The sequence below is a fragment of the Narcine bancroftii genome, chromosome 5, assembly GCF_036971445.1.
Source record: "Narcine bancroftii isolate sNarBan1 chromosome 5, sNarBan1.hap1, whole genome shotgun sequence".
Taxonomy (NCBI): domain Eukaryota; kingdom Metazoa; phylum Chordata; class Chondrichthyes; order Torpediniformes; family Narcinidae; genus Narcine; species Narcine bancroftii.
Window position 1 is genome coordinate 238,243,628 of NC_091473.1, and position 22,461 is coordinate 238,266,088.

At 39.2% G+C, this 22,461-nt stretch overlaps 1 protein-coding gene across 14 annotated transcripts in view; it reads right to left on the reverse strand.

Annotated features, from left to right (window-relative positions):
- Positions 1-1,306: 1,306 nt before the first annotated feature.
- LOC138765077 (TBC1 domain family member 22B-like) overlaps positions 1,307-22,461 on the reverse strand; it is a 209,502-nt gene continuing 188,347 nt past the window's right edge. For 13 of the 14 annotated variants that reach the window (XM_069941761.1, XM_069941759.1, XM_069941765.1 and 10 more), the window contains 2 exons: positions 21,916-22,011; positions 1,307-2,836 (listed from right to left, as the gene is read on the reverse strand). In XM_069941761.1, the coding sequence (XP_069797862.1) occupies positions 2,708-2,836; positions 21,916-22,011 (225 nt within the window). In that variant the 3' untranslated portion in view covers positions 1,307-2,707. Of the gene's footprint in view, positions 2,837-20,385; positions 20,576-21,915; positions 22,012-22,461 lie in introns of those variants that run through there. The other variant, XM_069941760.1, reaches the window with a different exon arrangement.

Here is a 22,461-nt window from a genome sequence, read left to right on the forward strand (position 1 = left end):
GAGTATTTAAAGCTGTCTTAATATTTTCAACCTATAGTAAAACATGAAAGTCTACAGACACCATGGTTGAAGTAAAAACATAATGCTGGAGAAACTCAGCAGATCATTGTATTTTATGTGGCATAAATAATGATACATAACCACACATAGGCTCGCACCCTTCGTAAAGGTAACTCGACGAAGGGCTCAAGCCCGAAACATTGGTTACATCTTTATCTTTGCTATATAAAGTTCACTATTTGACCTGCTAAATTTCTACAGAATTGTGATTTCTAACCTCTGACGGCAGCCAACTTGTACTTAATTCTTATTCAATGAGTGTTTGAAGCCTGTTTTGGCCCTCCTTATAGTGGTGAATCACTTCAAAGATTACTAGCACTGGGATCCTAGGTAAGTTGGATTTGGAGGGGAAGAATTTTAAAAAAAAACTATACTTTGACTACCTACTAAACTTAAACAATATCAATTAATTGTGCTTTGATCCATGTGCTTGACTTTAACCAGAAAGCAACTACCTTCATTCTATTATTAAAAAAATGGAAGTAGAATCAGGTGTTTGGACCTCAAATATACACATGAATTTACACAGAGAATTAATCAAGAAATAATCTGCCATTCACTAAATTTCTAAGCACAGTAATTATAAAACAAAGAAAAAGCAGAACCAGAATTAATATTTCAGGTTGATGGACACATCAGATCATTTTGATGAAAGGTTATTGAACTCTTTCAACTTCCACAGATACTGTCTGACATGGTGAATATTTCCAGCATGTTCTGGAACCTGTTTTGTGTGAATTCAATGAAAAAAGTTAACATTTGTTATTTCATATTTTCGGAATGACATAAATACAAACATAAAAATTATGGGTGAGTGGTTTTCAAGAATTTTCCCTTTAAATAAAAAAGTACTAAAACTGTCACTTTCACATTAAAGACTGAAAATCCAAAAGTAAAATGATGTAAAGCTTGATCAAGTATATTTGTGGGCTTCCAAAACTGCCATAATTTTTCTACCTTTTCTCGGTGGCCTTTTTTTCCCGATAATGCCTCTAAATAACTTTCTCAAAGAACTACCGCACAGCATGATGCAAGACAAAGGCAAGCAACATGCTGCTTTTCTTAACCCAAACGAAAATGATGAAGGGTACAAACAGCTGACCTTGGTGCCTAACTGTAAGGAGAGTCAGTCTTGTTATCAGAAGTTTTAAGTCAGATTCCCAACAGCTTCTCCACAGGAGGTTGCCTAGCGCACCAGGAAAAAAGACTGCCTGATATCAATGATATGAATGCCTGGCCATCAAAATAATGTTACAGGTGTTTTATTAAGCAGCAATGCCTCTTAGTTACAAAAACAGGAAAAGGAGTGGTTTATTTCAACCTTATATTGCAAAATGTTGTTAAGTCACAGTTCATTTGCACCATGAATCCTCACTCACAGAAACAGAGTCCTTTTGAGTATAATATATTGATCCCAATCTGAACCAGAGTTTCATTGACCTACTTCTTCTCCATATTTCTTGGGAATGCTTGGAAACAATCAGCAAAGCGACAGTGATTTACCTTTCCGGTCCAGTTAATGGGAATACATTTTTGGTGATAACACCATGGAATTAGTCTCTCAAATCAGTGACGAGGTCAGGAAATGGGTAAGAAACTAACCTCGGAGATTTTGCTCCATATTGGCCATCAACAGGAAAATCTGTTTCTCAGGTCTCATATATATTATATACATTTAAAAAATATAGGCATATATATCTTAGTTGCACAAAAATGTTTTTAGAACTCTGGAATTCATAAGAAATTATTTGTTCTTGGAGGAAAATCAATGTGTTCAGAACCTCCTTTGCATTATCCACCTTTTTACAAAGCAAATATTGCAATCTTTCCTCCACTTTACCTAAATAGAGTAGGTCAAAAGGCACATAAATGAAAAGGATATACCTGAGAAACACATTTTAATTTTGAATGGCTTCAGTATTGAAATCAACATCATTCGGCAATACAGTTGGCTTCTTTTTTTAATATATTAATGCTCACCCTAAAGCAGATCTTTTTTTTAAAAAAAATCTCAAGATTTTTTTTCTAAATTCCTCAAATTCTACATTGAAAGGAAACAGTATGCCTATTAAAAATGAGGATCAGAAGAAATCAAAAGTATTGTAAATTATTTCCCCTCTTGGAAATGGCTGGTTGACAACAAAAAAATCAGTAAATTTGAAATGAAGTTTAAGGGAAATTTACATCTTTAAAATAATTGCAATAAAACAAATGTGAATTGGATGCCAGCTGAGTTTAAGAATGAGTAAAATTTAACTAGTCTGCTTTATGCTTACTAACCCCAAATGCTTCAGCTAATTTTCTAAACACAAGCTCACAGTAGTTCAAATTAAGGGCACATTCATTATAACTATTATAGAGAAACACACTATATAATGCCTTTTAAATCCTTTTCTATTAAGAACTATATATAACCTAGTATCAAAGATTTAGCAAGGCTTCATTAAGAGCACATGGAGTAAGACCTTGGTCTTGCTCCAACTTAATATAATACAATAATAGCTTAAGAAAAGCTTCAAGTAAATAGTTACTACTTTCACAGTAGTCATAACCTTTACTGTCTTATTCAGTAGTGCTCCTGTTGTCTCGACCTGAAAGAACACAAAAGTTTTTTTTTAAATCACTCCTCAATGTTTCTGCTAACCACTTATCGTCTGTAGTGATTGGGTGCATCTGCAAACATGTACTTGAGCCTGTATGCTTCTGCGAGGAGGAGACCGACTTCTTCATTACCCCAGTGGATTGTGGGTAGATTCTGCAGCAACATCAGTAGACCCTTGAAATGAAGGACACAGATGTCAGTTTGGAAAAGACACTATCTAGACAAACACAAAGATGGTCTCATCTAAAACAATCACTTTTGAACATAAGAATAGGTTTTTTTTTTAAATACATTGCCCATTAAACTGGCTTTATAAAATAATCCTACATTTTGTAACTTCATTAATAATGTATTATGTATAAATAAACTGTGATATCAGGCAATGAAGATGACTTGCCATTTCGGTGTCCCAAAAACCTGCGTAATTGCACACTATTTTGGTTAGTGTAGCAGTTAGCACAATGCAATTACAGAGCCAGTGACCGGGTCTGGGGTTGGGATCCAGCACTGTCTGTAAGGAACTTGTACGCTCTCTTTGTGTCGGTGTGGGTTTCCTCTGGGCTGCTCCAGTTTCCTCCCACCATTCAAAACATACTGGGGTTGTAGGTCAATTGGGTGCAATTGGGCAGCATGGGGCTTGTGGGCCAAAAGGGCCTGTTACCTTGCTGTATGTCTAAATTTAAAAATTTAAATTTAAAAATTCTAGCAAAAGAAAGATCCAATGCAACCATTTCTGAGGACCACATAATGATGGTGACTGTGTGCTTTACTTTTGCATTGCATTTACCCATAATTTGAAATGCTAGCCAAAGTTCCTTGATAATATGCTCACCATTTTTTAGGATACTTGAAAAATCAAGATGCAGAACAATTTACCAATGATTTTAACTGGCACAATTTTGGGGAAGAGTAAAGTGATAAAGAAACCTTTAATTGAGAGCTAAGGATAAGGAAATGAAACTGGATGAATTGCAGAAACAATCCATAGATTCTGCAATTTGATTGAAAACTTCACTACAATTCCAATTATCCGAAATTGGATTCTACAAAATCCTCAATTACCCAAATTTTAAAAAAAATTTGGATAAGTGAGGATAACTGAAACAAATCAGAAATTCTCATTTATCCCAAAAATTTTTTTGGAGCCAAACTGACGGGGAGGTCGGGCTCCCGGCAGGAGTGGGGCCTCAGTGGGGAGATGTCAGTGATCGGAAGCAGCCAGCATTTTTTTTTTGGTGAGAATTAAACATTATTTTAATGCTTTAAAAGCCTTTCCTTGTTGTTTCTTATTGTTTAAACACTGCTACAAGTGATTTGCTGTTGTTATTGGGCCATTTTTTTTAAAATGACCAGTTCTCCGAAAAAACGTTTATCTGACACCCAACTATTTTGGATAATCGGATTTGTACTGTATATCTAATTTTTTAAAAATCTCACCTCACTCTGTCAATCAAAGGGTTTTGAGCACATTATCATTCAGTATGGACTTAGAAAATGACATGATAATCATCCTAATTTTCTAAACAAATATCACCAAAACTTTTCCACGTTTTATGTGAATTAATTTTAGTTTTTTTTTAATAAGAAATCATGTTTTTTTTTAAACATAGACTTTGCGGGATTTTACCATAAGGAAGAGTCTCCCGACATTCCAGAAGTGGACGTTCATCCAGGAACGACCAAAACTGCAAATCTCTGTTTCTGACCATGAGTTTAGATAGCATACTGGCAGAGTGGTATGCAAAGAGGTGGGACATCAACCGTGATGTATATCAACCGTGGGATGTACAGCACCACTGTGTTGACGTCGACTGTGATATGAATCATACACGTCTGACACCCTATCGTTCAAACAGAGGAAAATGGCTGTTGATTATGAGGCACTTTTAATGCTCGCAGCGACTATGTACAGCAATCTTCAAACTTTATGTGTATCATGCCTGACTTCCATGTTGCATCCGATGCTGATAACTTAATGTCTGCTTGCTGCAAATTTGAAAATCGTGCGCTGCAATGTCATGCGTATTACACATCATTGCTACATTGTATTCATTAGTCTCTTGGTCACAGAATGCCTACAGTTCAGTTTAGACTGCAGGCATTCTGTAAAGATGACTAAGGGTCTAGGAGGTAAAATGTTGAAATGAGAATGGCACCCTATTACGTGCTCCCATTTTTAGTTCAATTTCCTTTTGTGTGGGACTGTAACTTTAAGAGAACAAATTTAACAAAACCCTGCAGCCTTTGGAGTTTGACTGTGAGCTGAAAGACAGGCTGAGGACAGCATACTCCTAAATTGGATACATCTGAAGAGAAAGGAAGTGGCCCTGGAAAACCAATGTGCAGAGACCATGTGATCAACAGATTTAAGACACAGTACACAGTTTGCTCAGTGGCCATTTTAAGGAAGCAGTGCTGTGGAGTAGAGGTCTTAGAAGTAATACAGAACTGAGTGGCCTCGTTTGTGGTTAGAGACAATCTGTCTGATTTCCCCATGTTAAAGGGGAATGAGTAGTGGCCATTTTTAAGAAGACAGCACTTGGAGAAGCATCTTTTGAAGGGATACTGTGCTGAATGTGGCCTCGTGTGATAATAAACAATTTGTCTGAACTGAGAATACCACTCTGTCACCCAAAAAAGGAAAAGTTACTTTGAAAGGAGACTTGATGAATCCCATCGTGGCCAAAGGAAAAGTCACTTCTGAAGCGAATTGTTGAACCCCACTGTGGCTAAAAGAAAAGAATGTTTCTCTGGAAGCACTAGGATTTTAAAAGTTAATAAACAGTCTGTCACCCTGTCTCTCTCACCTACTACGTGAACCACTAAAGCCTGCGTGTCACATCGATTCAAAACCTGCAGGTCAACATTGGATTTTCTGAGACTGAACTTTGAACTGCCTTTCCAGAATTAGGCCTGGGCTGCAGTGATAAAGGTATTATGCGCACGCACGCACGCACACTCAAGCGTAGTTAGGGAATTATGGTGTCGATAAGTTTCGATAAATTAAATAATGTGTTATATTAATTGTTAATTAATAATTTAAAATATTATTTTAAATATAACACTGGGCTAATTTCTATTGCTGCTGTCTGGTAGGTAACAACCCTCATTCCCATTCCAAGCTTTTTACACAGCATGCATTCCAAGAAAATGGAGACATAATTGACTCATCATGCAAAACCAAGGCAAATTAGTACTATCTTATTAGGATCAATAGTTCAATTATTTCATGTTGACATTTGCTTATTACCTCATGCATATATTTAAAATGCAAATTAGAATGAGGTTCTATTGAGGTGTGAAATACATGGAAATTTATCAGGATAAATATTAGATAGTTGATTTGCATCTGAGTTAAGGGCTCAAACCTCCTACAGATTATTAGAACTATTTTCTTGCCAGCTTCAAAGTACAGATGTCGAAGTTTGATGGGATTCAACAAGCCCCTTTGACCATTAATTCACAATGACCCATTTTGAATGCAATGGTAAAGGATATTGTGAAATAGCTGCAAGAAAATCCCCAAATTGCTGACAGGTGTGTGTGTGTGTGTGTGTGTGTGTGTATATATATATATATATATATCAGCCATCTAAAAATGGACGAGAATGTTTTCTTTCACCATAAATAGATTTTATTCACTATAAATTATTTACAAAAGGAAAACAAGAGTCTGTCCCCATCCTTATTTTTGTGTGAACTCCCTGTGACAGTGTGGGTTTCCCCAAGTGTTCCAGATTTTGACCATATTCTTAAACACCAACAGGTATTGGAAAGTGGGCTGACCTGCGGGAATGTGGCCTGGTATTGGGGCGGAAAGCCCTGCAAAAGTTATTGGACACAGTCTAGTATAATGCAGGAAAAACTCATCCCCACTGTTGAGAACATCAACATGGAGCACTGCCTTTGGAGAGCAGCAGTACCGATCATCAAGGATCCACACTACTCAGGATATGCTCCATTCTTGCTGCTGCCATCAACAAAAAGGTATAAGCGCCACAAGGCTCGTACCACCAGGTTCAGGAACAGTGGTATCCCTCCAACATCAGACTCCATAACAACAGACTCAGGGACTCTAACTTGGCACATTATTTATTACTGAATATTTTTTTTTCTGTATTTGACATTTCTCTATTTTGTATACACATTTTCCTTTTTGAATAGATAAAATACTTGTCCTGCATATGTATTTTTTGTCTGTTTGTGTGTTGTTTGGTTGTGTGTCTGCATGCTTTGCATCAAGGCCTGGAGAACATTGTTTTCATCGAATTGTACTTGTACAATCAGATGTCAATAAATGTAATTTGACTTAACGTTAACGAAAAATGGTGTGTTTCTTAAAATCTATCTTGTCATTTTCACATAATTCCAAATTCATTCTTGCATTCTTCCTATTAATTATCCAGTTTCTAAACTTTTGCCCTGAATCGCCAACCTAATTAAGCTTCAATCGTAGCCTTTCACAGAGAGAAAGACTTGAATTTACATAATGCTATTTTATCAGATTATCCCAAAGTCCAACAACGTACTTGTGCTGTGACACCACCAGACAAGTTAAAAAAAATACAGAAGCTAATTATACACAACAAACTCTTACAAACAAAACAAGATATGACAAGATCATTTTGTTAGTTCTAAATTTAAATGTTTCAATTTAGAAATACACCAAGGTAACAGGCCCTTTCGGCCCACGAGCCCGTGTTGCCCAATTGACCTACAACTCCAGTATGTTTTAAAGGGTGGGAGGATACTGGAACACCTGGAGAAAACCCCTTAAAGACAATGCTGGATTTCAACCCCAGTCCTGGTCAATAGCACTGCGACAGCATTGCGCTAACCGAGCCACCCCACGTTATGTTAAAAGATGCAGTGGCCTGAACAGTCATGGTTCTCATTTGCTTCTTGTGGTCCCATGGAATTCTGCACATCTACCCAAGGCAGCAGACATCCCACGATTTAACAAGACGCAACTATGCAGTGATGAAAAGATTCCTTCAAAATTGCATTGGGAAGGTAATCTTAAATCTTTGTGCTCAAGTCTGTAAATGGGACTCTGACAACACAGGCAGAAGTACTAACAATTCTGCCTCAACGTGCAATGTGCCATTACAACTCAAAGAAAGAAATTCATGCACAAATAAGTCAAAAGTGTTGTTGAATTCTATTGATGCAAAGATTGCTAATCGAGCAGATTTTCCTTTGCTGAATCTGCTTCATTTGCTATTTTCCAGCAGTTCACACTAAAAAAAAATCATCTTTTCCTTCTGAAACAAATATGGGACCTGCAGTTCTTTGGTTAAAGATGGTTTATCAAGTTCCTTTTAGGATGAATTTACTGTTGTAGATTGAGAATGAAGCAAATTTAATCCATGATTTATTTTGGGAAATATCCTAACCCGAGTTGGAAAGGAAAATTGGCCAGGATTCAATTTCCTGGTCAAATTTGTTGTTGGAGAAGTATGAATGTCCATGGCAGGCTTGGAACCAGGGTCGGCACCAGATGCATTTTAGAGGGGAGCACTAGTGAGTTAGAGGGGTACTCATTTAGCAGGGGAGGAGGGTGCTAGCAGCGACCTACCTATTGGCAGGGTGGTGGGTGGTGCGAGCAGGGTTCAACCTGTCTATAGGAGGGTGGGGGGGCTAGCTGGGACCCACCTGTCGTTAACCCCATCCGCCCTCCGATGTGGGACGCAAGGGCGCTCTTTTTATTACTTAAAGCGTCACTAGACTCTATTGATGCTTAATGCACGCTAGTGATGTGGCCAGGGGCATGTTGAAAATCACTAGCATGCATCAACCTAGACGTTACTGATGCGGGAGGAAATGGGGGCCGGGTCTGACGGCCAGGGATGACCGTGACTGTGGGGGGTGGGGAATGGCTACAGATGCCCCCCCCCCCCGCCCCCCCTTGGTGTTGAACCTGCTGAGAACTGATACTTTGACCATTCTTCATATGCTTTACTTTTTCCAATAAGGTAGTGAAGAGTCATCCTTGTCCTTTAGATGCTACTCCAGGAGAAATCATTGCGGAGGCTTTCAAAATTATCCACTCAATTTAACTATTTAAGTATGGAAAAAAAACATAACCAATGAGGCACTAAACAATAAAATTAGAATTAAATATGAGCCGAGGAGAGCATTTATACTGCAAGGCTCAAAACTACAAACACACACTTTGATTGGATGACTATATATTAATTAATTCCTAATATTCATATCAAGTTACAGATCATGATACGGGCAATTTAGCATGCATCTGTAACCTGACACCTGCATAATTCCGCAAGAAATAGTGCATCATGTATGGTGAATTGCAAGTTTAAAGCTCTGAAATATCTCATTTTGTCATTGTGTACAATTACTGGGAATTTATTTTTTAAAACACACTATACTGACATAAAGTACTCGTGAAGCGGAGATTCACGTAAGATATTGTTTCAAAAATATCAATTGTCAATTGGATTAGAATTAGATTCTTTGATTGCTGAGAGCAGTGTTAACATCATCCATCACCATAGAGTAGGCACTTCGATTTATGATGTCTGTGTCAAACACAATCTCAAATTAAACTGAATCTCTTCTGCCTTCACATGATCCATACCCCCCCTCCCCCCATTCTCTGCATATATTAGATATGTCTATCTAATCGCCTCTTAAATGTTCCTAATTGTATCTGCTTCCACTAGTACCTTGATAGCCTGTTCCAGGCACCTGCAACTTACTCTTTGTGTGAAAAAAAGCTGAATTAAAGTTTTATATGGCCACAACATGACTTCATTACTCTTGTACTCAATGAAGGCAAGCATGCTGTATAGCTTCTTTATCATTCAAATGACTTGTAGATCTCTGAGAGAAGTATGGATTTGGTTCTCCAGTTCCATTTGTATATAGATGCTGTTGAGGGACCTGCCATTAACTGTACATTTTCCCATTAAATTTGACCTCACACTTGTTCAGATTGCTCTCCATAATGCCCATATCTGTTAATGATCTATATCCTCCTGTATCCTTTGATATCCCTTTAAGTCTATTAATGTTTGTCATCTGCAAATTTACCAACACGCCCATCTATATTTTCATCCCAGCACCAAACTGTGCAGAATACTCCTGACCCTTGAGTCAATAAAATTCTTCCACAACCCTTCATCTTCCAATTGTGAAACCAAACTATTAATTCACCATCCATCTTCACCTTCTGATGGCTTTAGTAATATCCACGTAGACAACATCCTCTGCCCTCATCAATCATTTTCATTATCTCCTTAAAAGTTGATCAAGCTTGTAAGACATGACCTGCCCCTGACTGTCCTGAATCAGGTATGCTTCTCTCTGCATTTCCCGTCATAACGAACGGCTCAGCCCATTCTTTCTGATGCCGTTTGGCCTGCTGAGTTTCTCCAGCAGACTGCATTTGGTTTCAGATTCCAGCATCTGCAATCTCCGGTCTGCATTCATTTCCAAATGCATGTAACTTCTATCCTTAACTATCCCCTCCAATAGCTTTCCTACTACTTTCCTAGGTTATTCCTATTTCCCTTCTTGAAGAATAGGACAACATTGGTTACTCTCTAGTCTCTCAGACCTCATCTGTTGCTAGTAAGGCCCCAGAAATCTCGTTGTTTGCCTCTTTCAATTACCTGGGATATTTCCCATCAGACCCTGGGGTCATCCATTTTAATGCTCATGAATAATTATTTTATCCAAGGGACCCCTTTATGAATAATATTAATCTGTTTTGGATTGCATATTATATCTGTTTTTCATATGGATCCATGTCTGCATTTAAATTTGTACATTTTGTTATTTATTGGTCAGCACACAATTCTTTTGGCAGTCTTACCCACAGCCTGTATAATTAAAGATATCTTTACTCCTGCATTCAAATTCTCTTGCTACAAAAACCAACATACCATTTGCCTTTTTAACTGCCAGCTGCCCTTGAATATTTGCTTCTCATAAATGGGGTACGAAAAGCACCCATGTCTCAATTCATCAATATTTCTCAATCAAATTCCACTTAAATAATACACCTTTTTGCTTTTCCTACTGATGGATAAACTTATGCATATTAAACTGAATCTGCCAAGTTTTTTTAAAATCCATTCACGCCATCTAAGTTGCCTTGAAGCTTCTTGGCATCCTCTTCACAAGTCACAAGTTTTGTGTCACTTTGAGGAAGAGATCAGGCCCTAAACATTGATAACATAACTTTACCTCCTCTAGATACTGTGAGACCTGCTGAGATCCCCCAGCATTTGTGTTTTTTTTTCAATTGGAAATATTACATTTTGTTCCGTCATTCCAATCAATTGTCCAGCTGAGATCCATGCATTGATCCCTGTAGAACTCCACTAGTTTCTCTCTGTCACCTGGAAAAATAATCTTATTATTCCTATTTTTGTCAGTCAACCAAGTTAAAATCCATGCTAATACATTACCCCAATACCAAGTAGAGTACTTTAATTTATTCCCTTAACTTTTCATGTGAGGGTTTCTCAAAGGCATTTTGAAAATTCAAATACACCTTGTCCACTTTTTTCTCCTTTCATCTGTTCTAAGATTGAATCCTCAAATATTCTAGGCTAATTAAACATAAATTTTCTTCTAGAAATCGAAGTTGGTCAGTTGATATTTTCCAAGTGTTCTGCTACCTCATCCTTTATCCTCTGGCATTTTCCCATTTCTTGATACTAGACTCATCAGTTTTAATTTCCTGGTGGTGTAGCATTTTTCACCCTACAGTCTCTTTCTTTCAAGACTGTGAGGGGAGACAGGTAAATTGAAGACACTGATACTTACGTGTTGAATAATGGAGCTTAGCGATCGAATTACTAAATGACTGGATGTACAATTAGGAGTTCATACCTCACCTCAGCAGATACAGAATTTAAATAATCTGGATTCAAAGTTATGGGAACCAAAAAACGTCTATATCTGGCTCTCTATTGTCCTTCAGAGATATACATCTGGCAGAAATGTGGCAAAAATGAAATCAATAGGATTCAAGAGGAAAACTTTAGCTCCCCCACACTAAAAGTACTCAGCGCACTGGAAATCGGTGATCTTCATTAACAATAATGCGGGGGTTCCAAGGAGATGAGAATGCAATCAACCTGCTGTGGTGAATGTCTCCCCTCTGGTGAGCCTTGCTGTTCCAGCATTGGCTATGCATTATCTCTACTGTTAAGGACACTCCCCTTGGATATAACTGTGTCTGAACCTATTGTCTTTCATTATTGTACCATGAGTTTCTGCTAATAAAAGCCATGATTATTGTTTAACCACATCTACTTCATTGACTGGCACTTCACGTACACAGAACCATTTAAGTGGAGATATCACCAATCCTTCAATATTGCTTGGTCTGAATTCCAAATTTACAAATAATGAACATTGCAAGAGAACCCTCAACAGAAGGTCGGTAGCATGTCAACAGAGTGGGTTGCCACGAGCAAATGAGGAAGGGCAATACACATTGAGCTTTGTCAATGATGTTCTCATCCCACAAGTCAATAAGTGTAAAATAAATAAGCCCACCCAATTAACTGCTCACTATTGATTGTGTTGTTTGACTGAAGGAGAAGTCAGCAGAACAAATCATACTCCTAAAGTTTAGTATTGCCCTCAAAGTTTTACAGATTTTTTTTTCCCTGTTTGTGGAGTTGAAACGGCTTACTATGTCAAGCTGTCAGATAATTATTTAGATTAACTCAGTTTATTGTTACATTAGGGGGAAGCAGACAATGCAATATTAGTTTTGTCATGTGATTTTATCAAGCTGGACAATTGCAGTACATCAGGCAGAATGTTCAACTAATTTCCTTTCATCAAAGGGACCACCTGTTTAGAAAATAGCCTTTTATTTTCTTCAAACAGGATCTCTTGAGATTACTCTCTTTTTTTCCCCTCATAGAAATGCTTTTGGTTTTTCTTTTCAGGAGGAGGTTTATTAATTTTGTCATTTGCTTGGTAAGATTTTCTAATGCATCTTTTTTCTTTTCTTTCTTCTTTGGCTTGGCTTCGTGGACGAAGATTTATGGAGGGGGTAAAATGTCCACGTCAGCTGCAGGCTCGTTGATGGCTGACAAGTCCGATGCGGGACAGGCAGACACGGTTGCAGCGGTTGCAGGGGAAAATTGGTGGGTTGGGGTTGGGTGTTGGGTTTTTCCTCCTTTGCCTTTTGTCAGTGAGGTGGGCTCTGCGGTCTTCTTCAAAGGAGGTTGATGCCCGCCGAACTGTGAGGCGCCAAGATGCACGGTTTGAGGTGATATCAGCCCACTGGTGGTGGTCAATGTGGCAGGCACCAAGAGATTTCTTTAGGCAGTCCTTGTACCTTTTCTTTGGTGCACCTCTGTCACGGTGGCCAGTGGAGAGCTCGCCATATAATACGATCTTGGGAAGGCGATGGCCCTCCATTCTGGAGACGTGACCCACCCAGCGCAGCTGGATCTTCAGCAGCGTGGACTCGATGCTGTCAACCTCTGCCATCTCGAGTACTTCGACGTTAGGGATGAAAGCGCTCCAATGAATGTTGAGGATGGAGCGGAGACAACGCTGGTGGAAGCGTTCTAGGAGCCGTAGGTGATCCCGGTAGAGGACCCATGATTTATGTAATGCACAGTTAGCGCTCATATTCCTTACTTCAGTTATCCCATGCGATATACGATTCACTTGTTTCACTAGATTGCCAGCAGGGTGAAGTGAACAACTACTACTTCCACAAAGATCAGAATTATGTTTGTTCATGTTCCTTTCTGTTGGGGGTCATTGTGAGCGTAGTGGTTAGTGCAACACTATGACAGCACAAGGAATTGGTACCTTCTCCCCGTGTCTACGTGGGTTTCTCCCAGGTGCTCCTGTTTCCTCCCACCTTCCAAAAATAAAACGTATGGGGTTGATAGGCTAATTTGTGAATTTGGGAAGCATGGGCCAGAAGGGCCTGCTACTGTGCTGTATGCATAGAATAATTATTAGTGTTGGATGGAATATCCAGTTTATGAGAATTTTATTGAAAGACAGGGTTTAATATTTGTCTCTCTACCCAATATTTTTGTGGGTATTGTCAGTATTAGCATAATACGGAAAGGGAAAAAATAGGCTGAATACTGAGTTGTCCAAGCTTTCTTGTTTTTGAACCTTGCTCCAATTGGAGTGGGTCTTTGTGTCTGATTCCTAACAGATTGGAAAGATCATTCTGATTGTCACATCCAGAAAGCAGAAATGTTTTAAGAACTGGTTACTTCTTGACAGGCTGTTAAGGGTGTAATTTACATTGTGAAGTTGAATGGTTTTAAATGTCCCTGACACTCATAATCTTTAATAAACACTCAAACCTTATGTTATTTATTTAAAAAATTGTTTCCGAGGTCATTAATCCATGTAAATAACCAGCTCCACAGTCCGGAGAAACGCTATCTCAGTTTTCACTGTACCCAACAAGGTTTATGGGATGAACGACAAATAAACGTGACTTGACTTGCTTGAAACCAACTGGAAATTCACAGTCATTAATTTTAATGACCTCTGGCTACTGTGGCCAAAGAATAATCCTGAATGGTTCAGGCATGAAACAATGCAGATTAGTATTAAAACACACATTGAACTATACATGAAGATGTCTTGAACATGGTTTAATTTGAAATCATATCTATTGACTGTCTGGTGTTCTTGGAAATTAATATGCTGAATTCCAAACTCTCAAAATATTAAAATAAAACACCATGTAAAACTGATTTAATTTATTCCAAATCTTTGACAATCATACTACGAAAGGATTAGTCATTTAATTGTAATTGTTTACCAACCAACAGCAGTGAAAATGAAATCTGTACGACTGGAAAGATTCTAAAATACAAGCTTCTGGGATTTAGTGTTTGATCAGGATAGTTGTTTTTGACAGAAAATTCAACAGTGCATGACTGTTCTATTGACTGGTATAGGGGTTACCTTCAAATTATATGACAATATTTTAAATTGTTTGTGATACAATCACAATACAAAGCAGTCTCACAATATTCTATTAAATGTAATCAATACATGATACAAATATAATGGCCGGGACTGCAAACAGAATGAAAAGTAATTTACGTTGCCAGTAACACGAAAGAAAGATTTTCTACATAAATAGTCAAGACTTTGGGTGGAGGAGGAAACAATGTCATTTTCAGGAGTCAATGCCCAAGAACATGGATGCTGTATCTTTGTTCGCCTCGTGTGCATTGATCATTAAATCCCTCTTCCTGACAAATACATCACTGATTTACCTCATCTCTTGAATAAGACTACCAAAGATCTGTCTACCCTATGAACTTTGAAGAAGGGCTCAAGCCTGAAAAGAAGGTTATATATCTTTACCTCCTATGGAAGCTGTGAGACCTGCTGTTTTCCCTATTAACACACACGTTTTTGCACTGCTGGCCAAGAGAAAATATTTTTATTGCTTTTCTTTTTTCTTCTTATATTTATTATGGGTTTTTTTCTCTTTGTGGTGTCTTATATGTAAATTATACTAAAATTCTATGTTTTATGTAACTGGCTTTTAATACATCTGTCTTTCTTTGGCTTGGCTTCGCGGACGAAGATTTATGGAGGGGGTAAAAAGTCCACGTCAGCTGCAGGCTCGTTTGTGGCTGACCAGTCCGATGCGGGACAGGCAGACACGATTGCAGCGGTTGCAAGGGAAAATTGGTTGGTTGGGGTTGGGTGTTGGGTTTTTCCTCCTTTGCCTTTTGTCAGTGAGGTGGGCTCTGCGGTCTTCTTCAAAGGAGGCTGCTGCCCGCCAAACTGTGAGGCGCCAAGATGCACGGTTTGAGGCGTTATCAGCCCACTGGCGGTGGTCAATGTGGCAGGCACCAAGAGATTTCTTTAGGCAGTCCTTGTACCTTTTCTTTGGTGCACCTCTGTCACGGTGGCCAGTGGAGAGCTCGCCATATAATACGATCTTGGGAAGGCGATGGTCCTCCATTCTGGAGACGTGACCCATCCAGCGCAGCTGGATCTTCAGCAGCGTGGACTCGATGCTGTCGACCTCTGCCATCTCGAGTACCTCGACGTTAGGGGTGTGAGCGCTCCAATGGATGTTGAGGATGGAGCGGAGACAACGCTGGTGGAAGCGTTCTAGGAGCCGTAGGTGGTGCCGGTAGAGGACCCATGATTCGGAGCCGAACAGGAGTGTGGGTATGACAACGGCTCTGTATACGCTTATCTTTGTGAGGTTTTTCAGTTGGTTGTTTTTCCAGACTCTTTTGTGTAGTCTTCCAAAGGCGCTATTTGCCTTGGCGAGTCTGTTGTCTATCTCATTGTCGATCCTTGCATCTGATGAAATGGTGCAGCCGAGATAGGTAAACTGGTTGACCGTTTTGAGTTTTGTGTGCCCGATGGAGATGTGGGGGGGCTGGTAGTCATGGTGGGGAGCTGGCTGATGGAGGACCTCAGTTTTCTTCAGGCTGACTTCCAGGCCAAACATTTTGGCAGTTTCCGCAAAGCAGGACGTCAAGCGCTGAAGAGCTGGCTCTGAATGGGCAACTAAAGCGGCATCATCTGCAAAGAGTAGTTCACGGACAAGTTTCTCTTGTGTCTTGGTGTGAGCTTGCAGGCGCCTCAGATTGAAGAGACTGCCATCCGTGCGGTACCGGATGTAAACAACGTCTTCATTGTTGGGGTCTTTCATGGCTTGGTTCAGCATCATGCTGAAGAAGATTGAAAAGAGGGTTGGTGCGAGAACACAGCCTTGCTTCACGCCATTGTTAATGGAGAAGGGTTCAGAGAGCTCATTGCTGTATCTGACCCGACCTTGTTGGTTTTCGTGCAGTTGGATAATCATGTTGAGGAACTTTGGGGGACATCCGATGCGCTCTAGTATTTTCCAAAGCCCTTTCCTGCTCACGGTGTCGAAGGCTTTGATACGGGCAGGAGCAAGGGGGAGGCGGCGGCCCCAGTCCGGGCACAGGGAGAGCAGCGGCGGCCCCGGCCCCGGTCCGGGCGAAGGGTAGACGGCGGCGGCCCCGATACGGGCAGGAGCAAGGGGGAGGCGGCGGCCCCAGTCCGGGCACAGGGAGAGCAGCGGCGGCCCCGGCCCCGGTCCGGGCGAAGGGTAATACATCTGTACCTTGCCCTTAAATACGTGAAAATAGATTTTCATTCATTCATTCAATACACCATGCAATCCACCTCTATCATACACATACTAACAATCTCTGAAAATTATGACTCACCTAACATTCACATAACCTCTCGCCCTTCACCGTTACAAATATTTCAAGCCCTACATGTTACACAAACTTCCAGTTGTTCATCCTTGGGAAGGAGGTGGAGGGAAGGGAATGAGGAAGAAGGAGGCATTTCACCACCTCTCATTGTAAGATGGTCACTGGCGTATTTCTCTTCCTTTTGTCGGAGGAGGGATTGCACAACCAAAGCAACCAAGAGCAAAATGACAAAGGAACATTATCAAGCCCAGTAGGTTCTACAGAGAGAGAGGATTCTGCTTTGGATACCAGGACAATGGAAAGGAAGCCATTCTTACTGCAACTATGGCTAGAGTCAATGAGCAACTGTTTATGCTGAATTCGCATTCACTTGCTGAGGATCGAGTGGTTCGTCGAACGGCAGATATTTGCTGTGAATGAATTTGCCTGTCATTTTTAAATGCTGGAAACTCATATTGACTATTTTACTTCATTGTTACCATTTTGTTTCCTGTGACCAGAGCCTAGTGACTTTTTTTAAATGATGCTCAGATAGCACATAAAACTAAGATTCTCAACGTATCACAGTTCAGGTAGCACTAAAAAAGAAACCAAACCATGGTCATTACTGGAGCAATTACTATGGAACATTTGGCTAACAATGGCAGGTAGACCATTCAAGCTGACTGTAGGATTTTATTCAATCTCTTTTCTGCATCACTTTTCACCCTATTCCCGGACTTCATTTTGATTTATTAGCCGCAGAAACAGTTGATCTTTGTGCCTTTTATCCTTGCAATTGTCTGAACCCCTTCGCACAGCAGAACAAGGTGCCACATGTCCTGATGTCTGCAGTAATCCTCTCAGACACTGGCATCATGCACCAGAGAGAACAGTTTGAAAGATGAAAATTAAAACAATGCATGAGAAACATAATCCCAGCTAGTAAAAAGTGCAGAGGAGACAGATTATTCATGAGTTTAGAGGGAAGCCTTGCTGAACAGAGACCTCATAAGATTAAAATAAAGAGCATGGGAGGCAGAACTTTGGTGAATAAAAAGGGGAAGGTAATAAACCTCCGGAGAGTCAAAGAAGCATGGAAGACTGAGAAAGAGTTTGAACAAGAATCTCTCTGCCTCTGATGAAAAACATGTTCCTGCCCCAACTTCTCGAAGCAGCAATGTCTACGAAGAGCCAGAGAACGGAAAACAAAATGTTGCAAGTAAATAGAGAAGTAAGAAATTTAATAGTAATTGTAGAGACTCAAGAGATAATAGATGTGGAACCTAGGGCAAAATAAATTGCTGGAGGAACTTAAAAGGTCAGGCAGTCTCTAGGGGGGAACTGACAGTCAACATTTCGAGCCAAAACCTGAAGCAGGGTATCTTGATCATTGCATTTCTGAGCCCATGTGCAAATTAATTATCTGACATTGTTCAGGAAAATAAGCAAAGAAACAGGAATTACAATAATAGGAGTTGTATGTTTGGAAAAGATATCAAAAATTCCAGTCGAGATGGTCAACTGGACATGGGCCAGTTTCAATGAAATAAAAATAAATTGGCATCAAAGCAAGTCAGGCAATCATATAATTAAACAGTAAGAGATCTTTAAGATGGAAGAGCTTAAACCAAATGATAGGTTTATTCAAATGAGGGAGAAGAGGAGTGGAATTACAGCCAGAGGCTCCTGGATACCCAGAGGGATGTGAGCTAGAAATATCAGGGGAGAAAAATCAAAGAGCATACATGATATGAGACTAGGCTCACTGCAGGCATTTAGAAGGAATTAAAATGAAATGGATGGCAAAGAGGGAGCAGGAGGAATGCCTAGGGCAAACATAAACTTCCCTTTCCATTCAGAAGGATGCACCCCCTATCACTTCTCAGCTTTTCTTCCTCTTCTTCCCTCCCACCTATATCCACCTATGACCCATTGGCCAGTTCTCCACCTCCTACCTTTTCATTTAGATGCCTGTCTGCTTTTTGGTTCTATCTTGTTGGTTACGCTTTACTTCCCTTTTGGTTCTACCTTGTTGGTTACGCTTTACTTCCTTGAGATGCTGCATGACCTACTGAGCTCCAGCACTCTCGTGTAGTGTACATAAAAGGTAATCCATATTTTTCTGTCAGCATGGGAACAGGAATATTATAGAAAGAGAAGAGGTGGGGCCAATCAAAGACCTAGTCATGGAGGAATGCCAATGTTCTAAATTAGTTCTTTACGTCAGTCTTTACTAAGGAGTTTAATGGTGCTAGTGACCCAGCAAAGGAAGATGTTACTGAGATTCTGGATGAGGCAAAAATTAAGAACAAGTAATCCAATAAATCCCGGCTGTACTTGAAGTTGGGGGGGGGGGGGGGGAACTGTCATCTGGTCCAGAAAGGACATTTGTGGAAAGTAGCAAAGAATATATTTGCAAAGTATCTGGTCTTAAACTTTCAAAAGTCTATTCAATGGTGATCCCTCAGAATTGGAGCTTCTCTGTAAAGATGCCCAGTTTAAATGCCCTTGTGGGGGAAATCAGATAACCAGGGGCAGAATGAGCAGTCACCAGACTAATAACTTTTATGCAGCATATCAAAATTCATAATTTTAGCAACCTTCCATTCCTCCCCCCACCCACCCCCCATTTCCTTCCCTTACATGCACTTGCCCAAATGCCTCTTAAATGTAGCTATCAATTCTGCTTCCACTACTTTCCTTGGCAGCACAATTCCAGGCACCGACCACTTAATGTTTAAAAAAGCTTGCCTTGTAAATCTCCTTTCCTCCATTATTTGACCTTCCAAAGTGCAACACCTCACACTTAACCAGATTAAATTTATCTGCCACTTTTCTGCTCATATTTCCAACTTGTCTATACTCTGACAAATCCTTTAACAACCAGCTTGCTTTTAAATAATGTCAAGGACTCGCAGCGTTATAGTCGTGTTGAGTTTTCACCTGACATCCGTAAATCTTTGAGCTTTATTTACAATGTTTGTGGCATCTTAAATGATTGACTTCTTTATTGATAATTTAGGTAGAAATGACTGAAAATGCATATGATATGAATCTTTCCTTGTCTGTGCTTCCAGTTGTAAATGTCAATCTATGGGATGTAGTGAGACTGACTTCCAGAATTTTGTTTGCAGTAACTTTTTTTGACTGGTGTATGTGACAATATAAAAGATATTTATGTTGATTAATCTTGAATTCAAGGAGCATTTTTTTTTAACTCAGTTGAAACTCAGTAGTTTCCTCAAAATTTAAGGAAACACCTCATTAATACTAATAAAAATGCAAAAAAAAAGATGTTGATGACGGTGATCATGTCGACTGCACATATGCAGAAACCACAAAACTAATAAGAATGGTAACATTGCGATGGAACACAATTATTAATTCAGAATTTTAATGCAAATATTTATTAATGGATACTATGTAATAATTATCAATAACATTAGTTGAGTTCTTACATTGTGGAAAAAAAAATGAGACCAAGGTATCTCTTCATAGACATTTATTTGGATTGCAACAAACACTAAGCCAAATCATACACGATACTGCTCTTTCTTTTCCTAAGTACACTACAAGTAATCTGGTATGATTAACTGGTTTCACATTAAAAGCACAAGAAGATAATGAATGAACTAGTATTTTGCATTGACTTTAAAAATGGACACGCTAATGTGTTAGTGTCGCTGCGTTGAAATCTGATGTAGCCAGTATCCTCGTCTGCAATCTTTTTTTTAATATGTAGGGAGAAATATAAAATCATTCAAATTAATTTCGCTGAAAATATTGAGCAGAATCCACATTGCATGAACAAAAAAAAAAATTTGGATTTCAACAACATCAGGACATTTCAAAGCATCCCACAGAAGTTTTGAAATACAGTTTCTATTAGACAGAAAAAATAGCAGCAAATTTGCACCCTGCATGTCCAACCAACAGTGGTAATGACCTCATGAAATATTTCAAATTAATTTCAAGATGTTGGCTGGGTAGCTGAAAATAGAGGCAATATTTCCATTTTCGCTTGAATGGGATTATTTTTTGCTTTCACTCAATAGGTCAGAATCCCATTCATGCAGTATAAAAGTGAATCCTGCATTGAAACATCAGGCCAAACAATTTTCTAAAGTATCTTCATACATTTCTAATTCTAAGTGACACTTATAATATGAGGTCAAGACTAACACATTGTGACAGAGTATTTAGAGGTGGTTTGGGAGGAATTGTTAGAGCACCAGGCACACACACATTTTAATGAACAGAATATTTGCAGGACTTTTGCAGAGTGCTTTTTGCAAGAGGCAACAAAGTATCAACATACAGCTTTCCTGGGAACATGTGATCTTTGCAAGCAGCGGGAGAACAGTTTGGCTCTCAGAGAGGGAGGAGACAGAAATCAGTTCTAGAAGGACAAGCTGGCAAATGTTTGGAAGACTGTCTAGTCAAAGGAGAAGGCTGGCTATCTGAAAGGTGAGAGGATCATCTGGAGAACCCTGAAGAAGGCAAGTTTCATCAGCAATTGAGAAGGAATCAGTTGCCGATGTTCTGGAAGAATCTCTCTCTGAAAATGAAAAAGAGCCCTCCTGAGTGGAAACCATTTGCCTGTTGAGCACCAAAGACTGGTGAACTTTGTTAATGCTAACTTCTGTGCACAGTCCAAGAATTGCCTGCAACCAGTGAGATTGGACTGTGATCCAAAGAACTTTTCTCATCTTACACACACCTAAGCTTAATATTAGGAGGGGGGGGATTACGTAGGTTAGGTAGGTTAAGCAAGTAGATTAAGTAATAAGTTAAAGTCTGTTTTCTTGTTCAAATATAATTAAAAACTACTTCTGTTTAAGTAACTCTGTGTTGTGGTGCATATCTTTTGCTCCTGGTTTTTTGGGTCCTCTGGACTCCGTAACAATTTCAATCCATTGGCCGCAACAGGTTTTATGTGAATTTTGATTACAGTGTCTAAAATAGTTTTAAGCAGATTCCTGACCGTCAATAAATAAGCAGGTGAAGAGGCCGCACAAGAACATTCCATATATAGTGGAGCTTGAACAGACTTTAATTACTTACTTGGAAGTCATCTTCTTCCAAAATTTCTTTTCTCCACTTGATGAGGAAAGCAGCACAGACGTACAAGTGGAAATGAGAAAATCCCTCTGCCTCTGACTGCAAAAGAATAATATCAACTGATGTTACTTCAGAGACAAGAATGCCCAATGGTATAAATCGTTAAATTTTCAATGTGCTTTGGGAACTGAGTGAACACAATAATAAAATATATGACTTCAATTTATCAAATGAGCATGTGGCAGACACTGGATGTTATTCAATATAGTAGGTAAATACTTTTTCTGGAAAGTAATTTTAGAATAGCTTTATAATAAAGTTAAAAATTAAGGCCTGCAGGTTATTTTCTTGCATTGAAAGTGATTGACATTGTTCAAGACAAGTCTTATGAATTTTTGACAGTTATAAAATTACTTGTTCACAGATCCTTTCCATATTTCACCTTGGTACAAACTACTCTGCCCAGTTCTTCTTGTTGCTCACCAGGTTTAACCTCATGGTATTCTAAGTTTGCAAGTAATTTAAACGAATTAGAGCAAAGCAAAACAA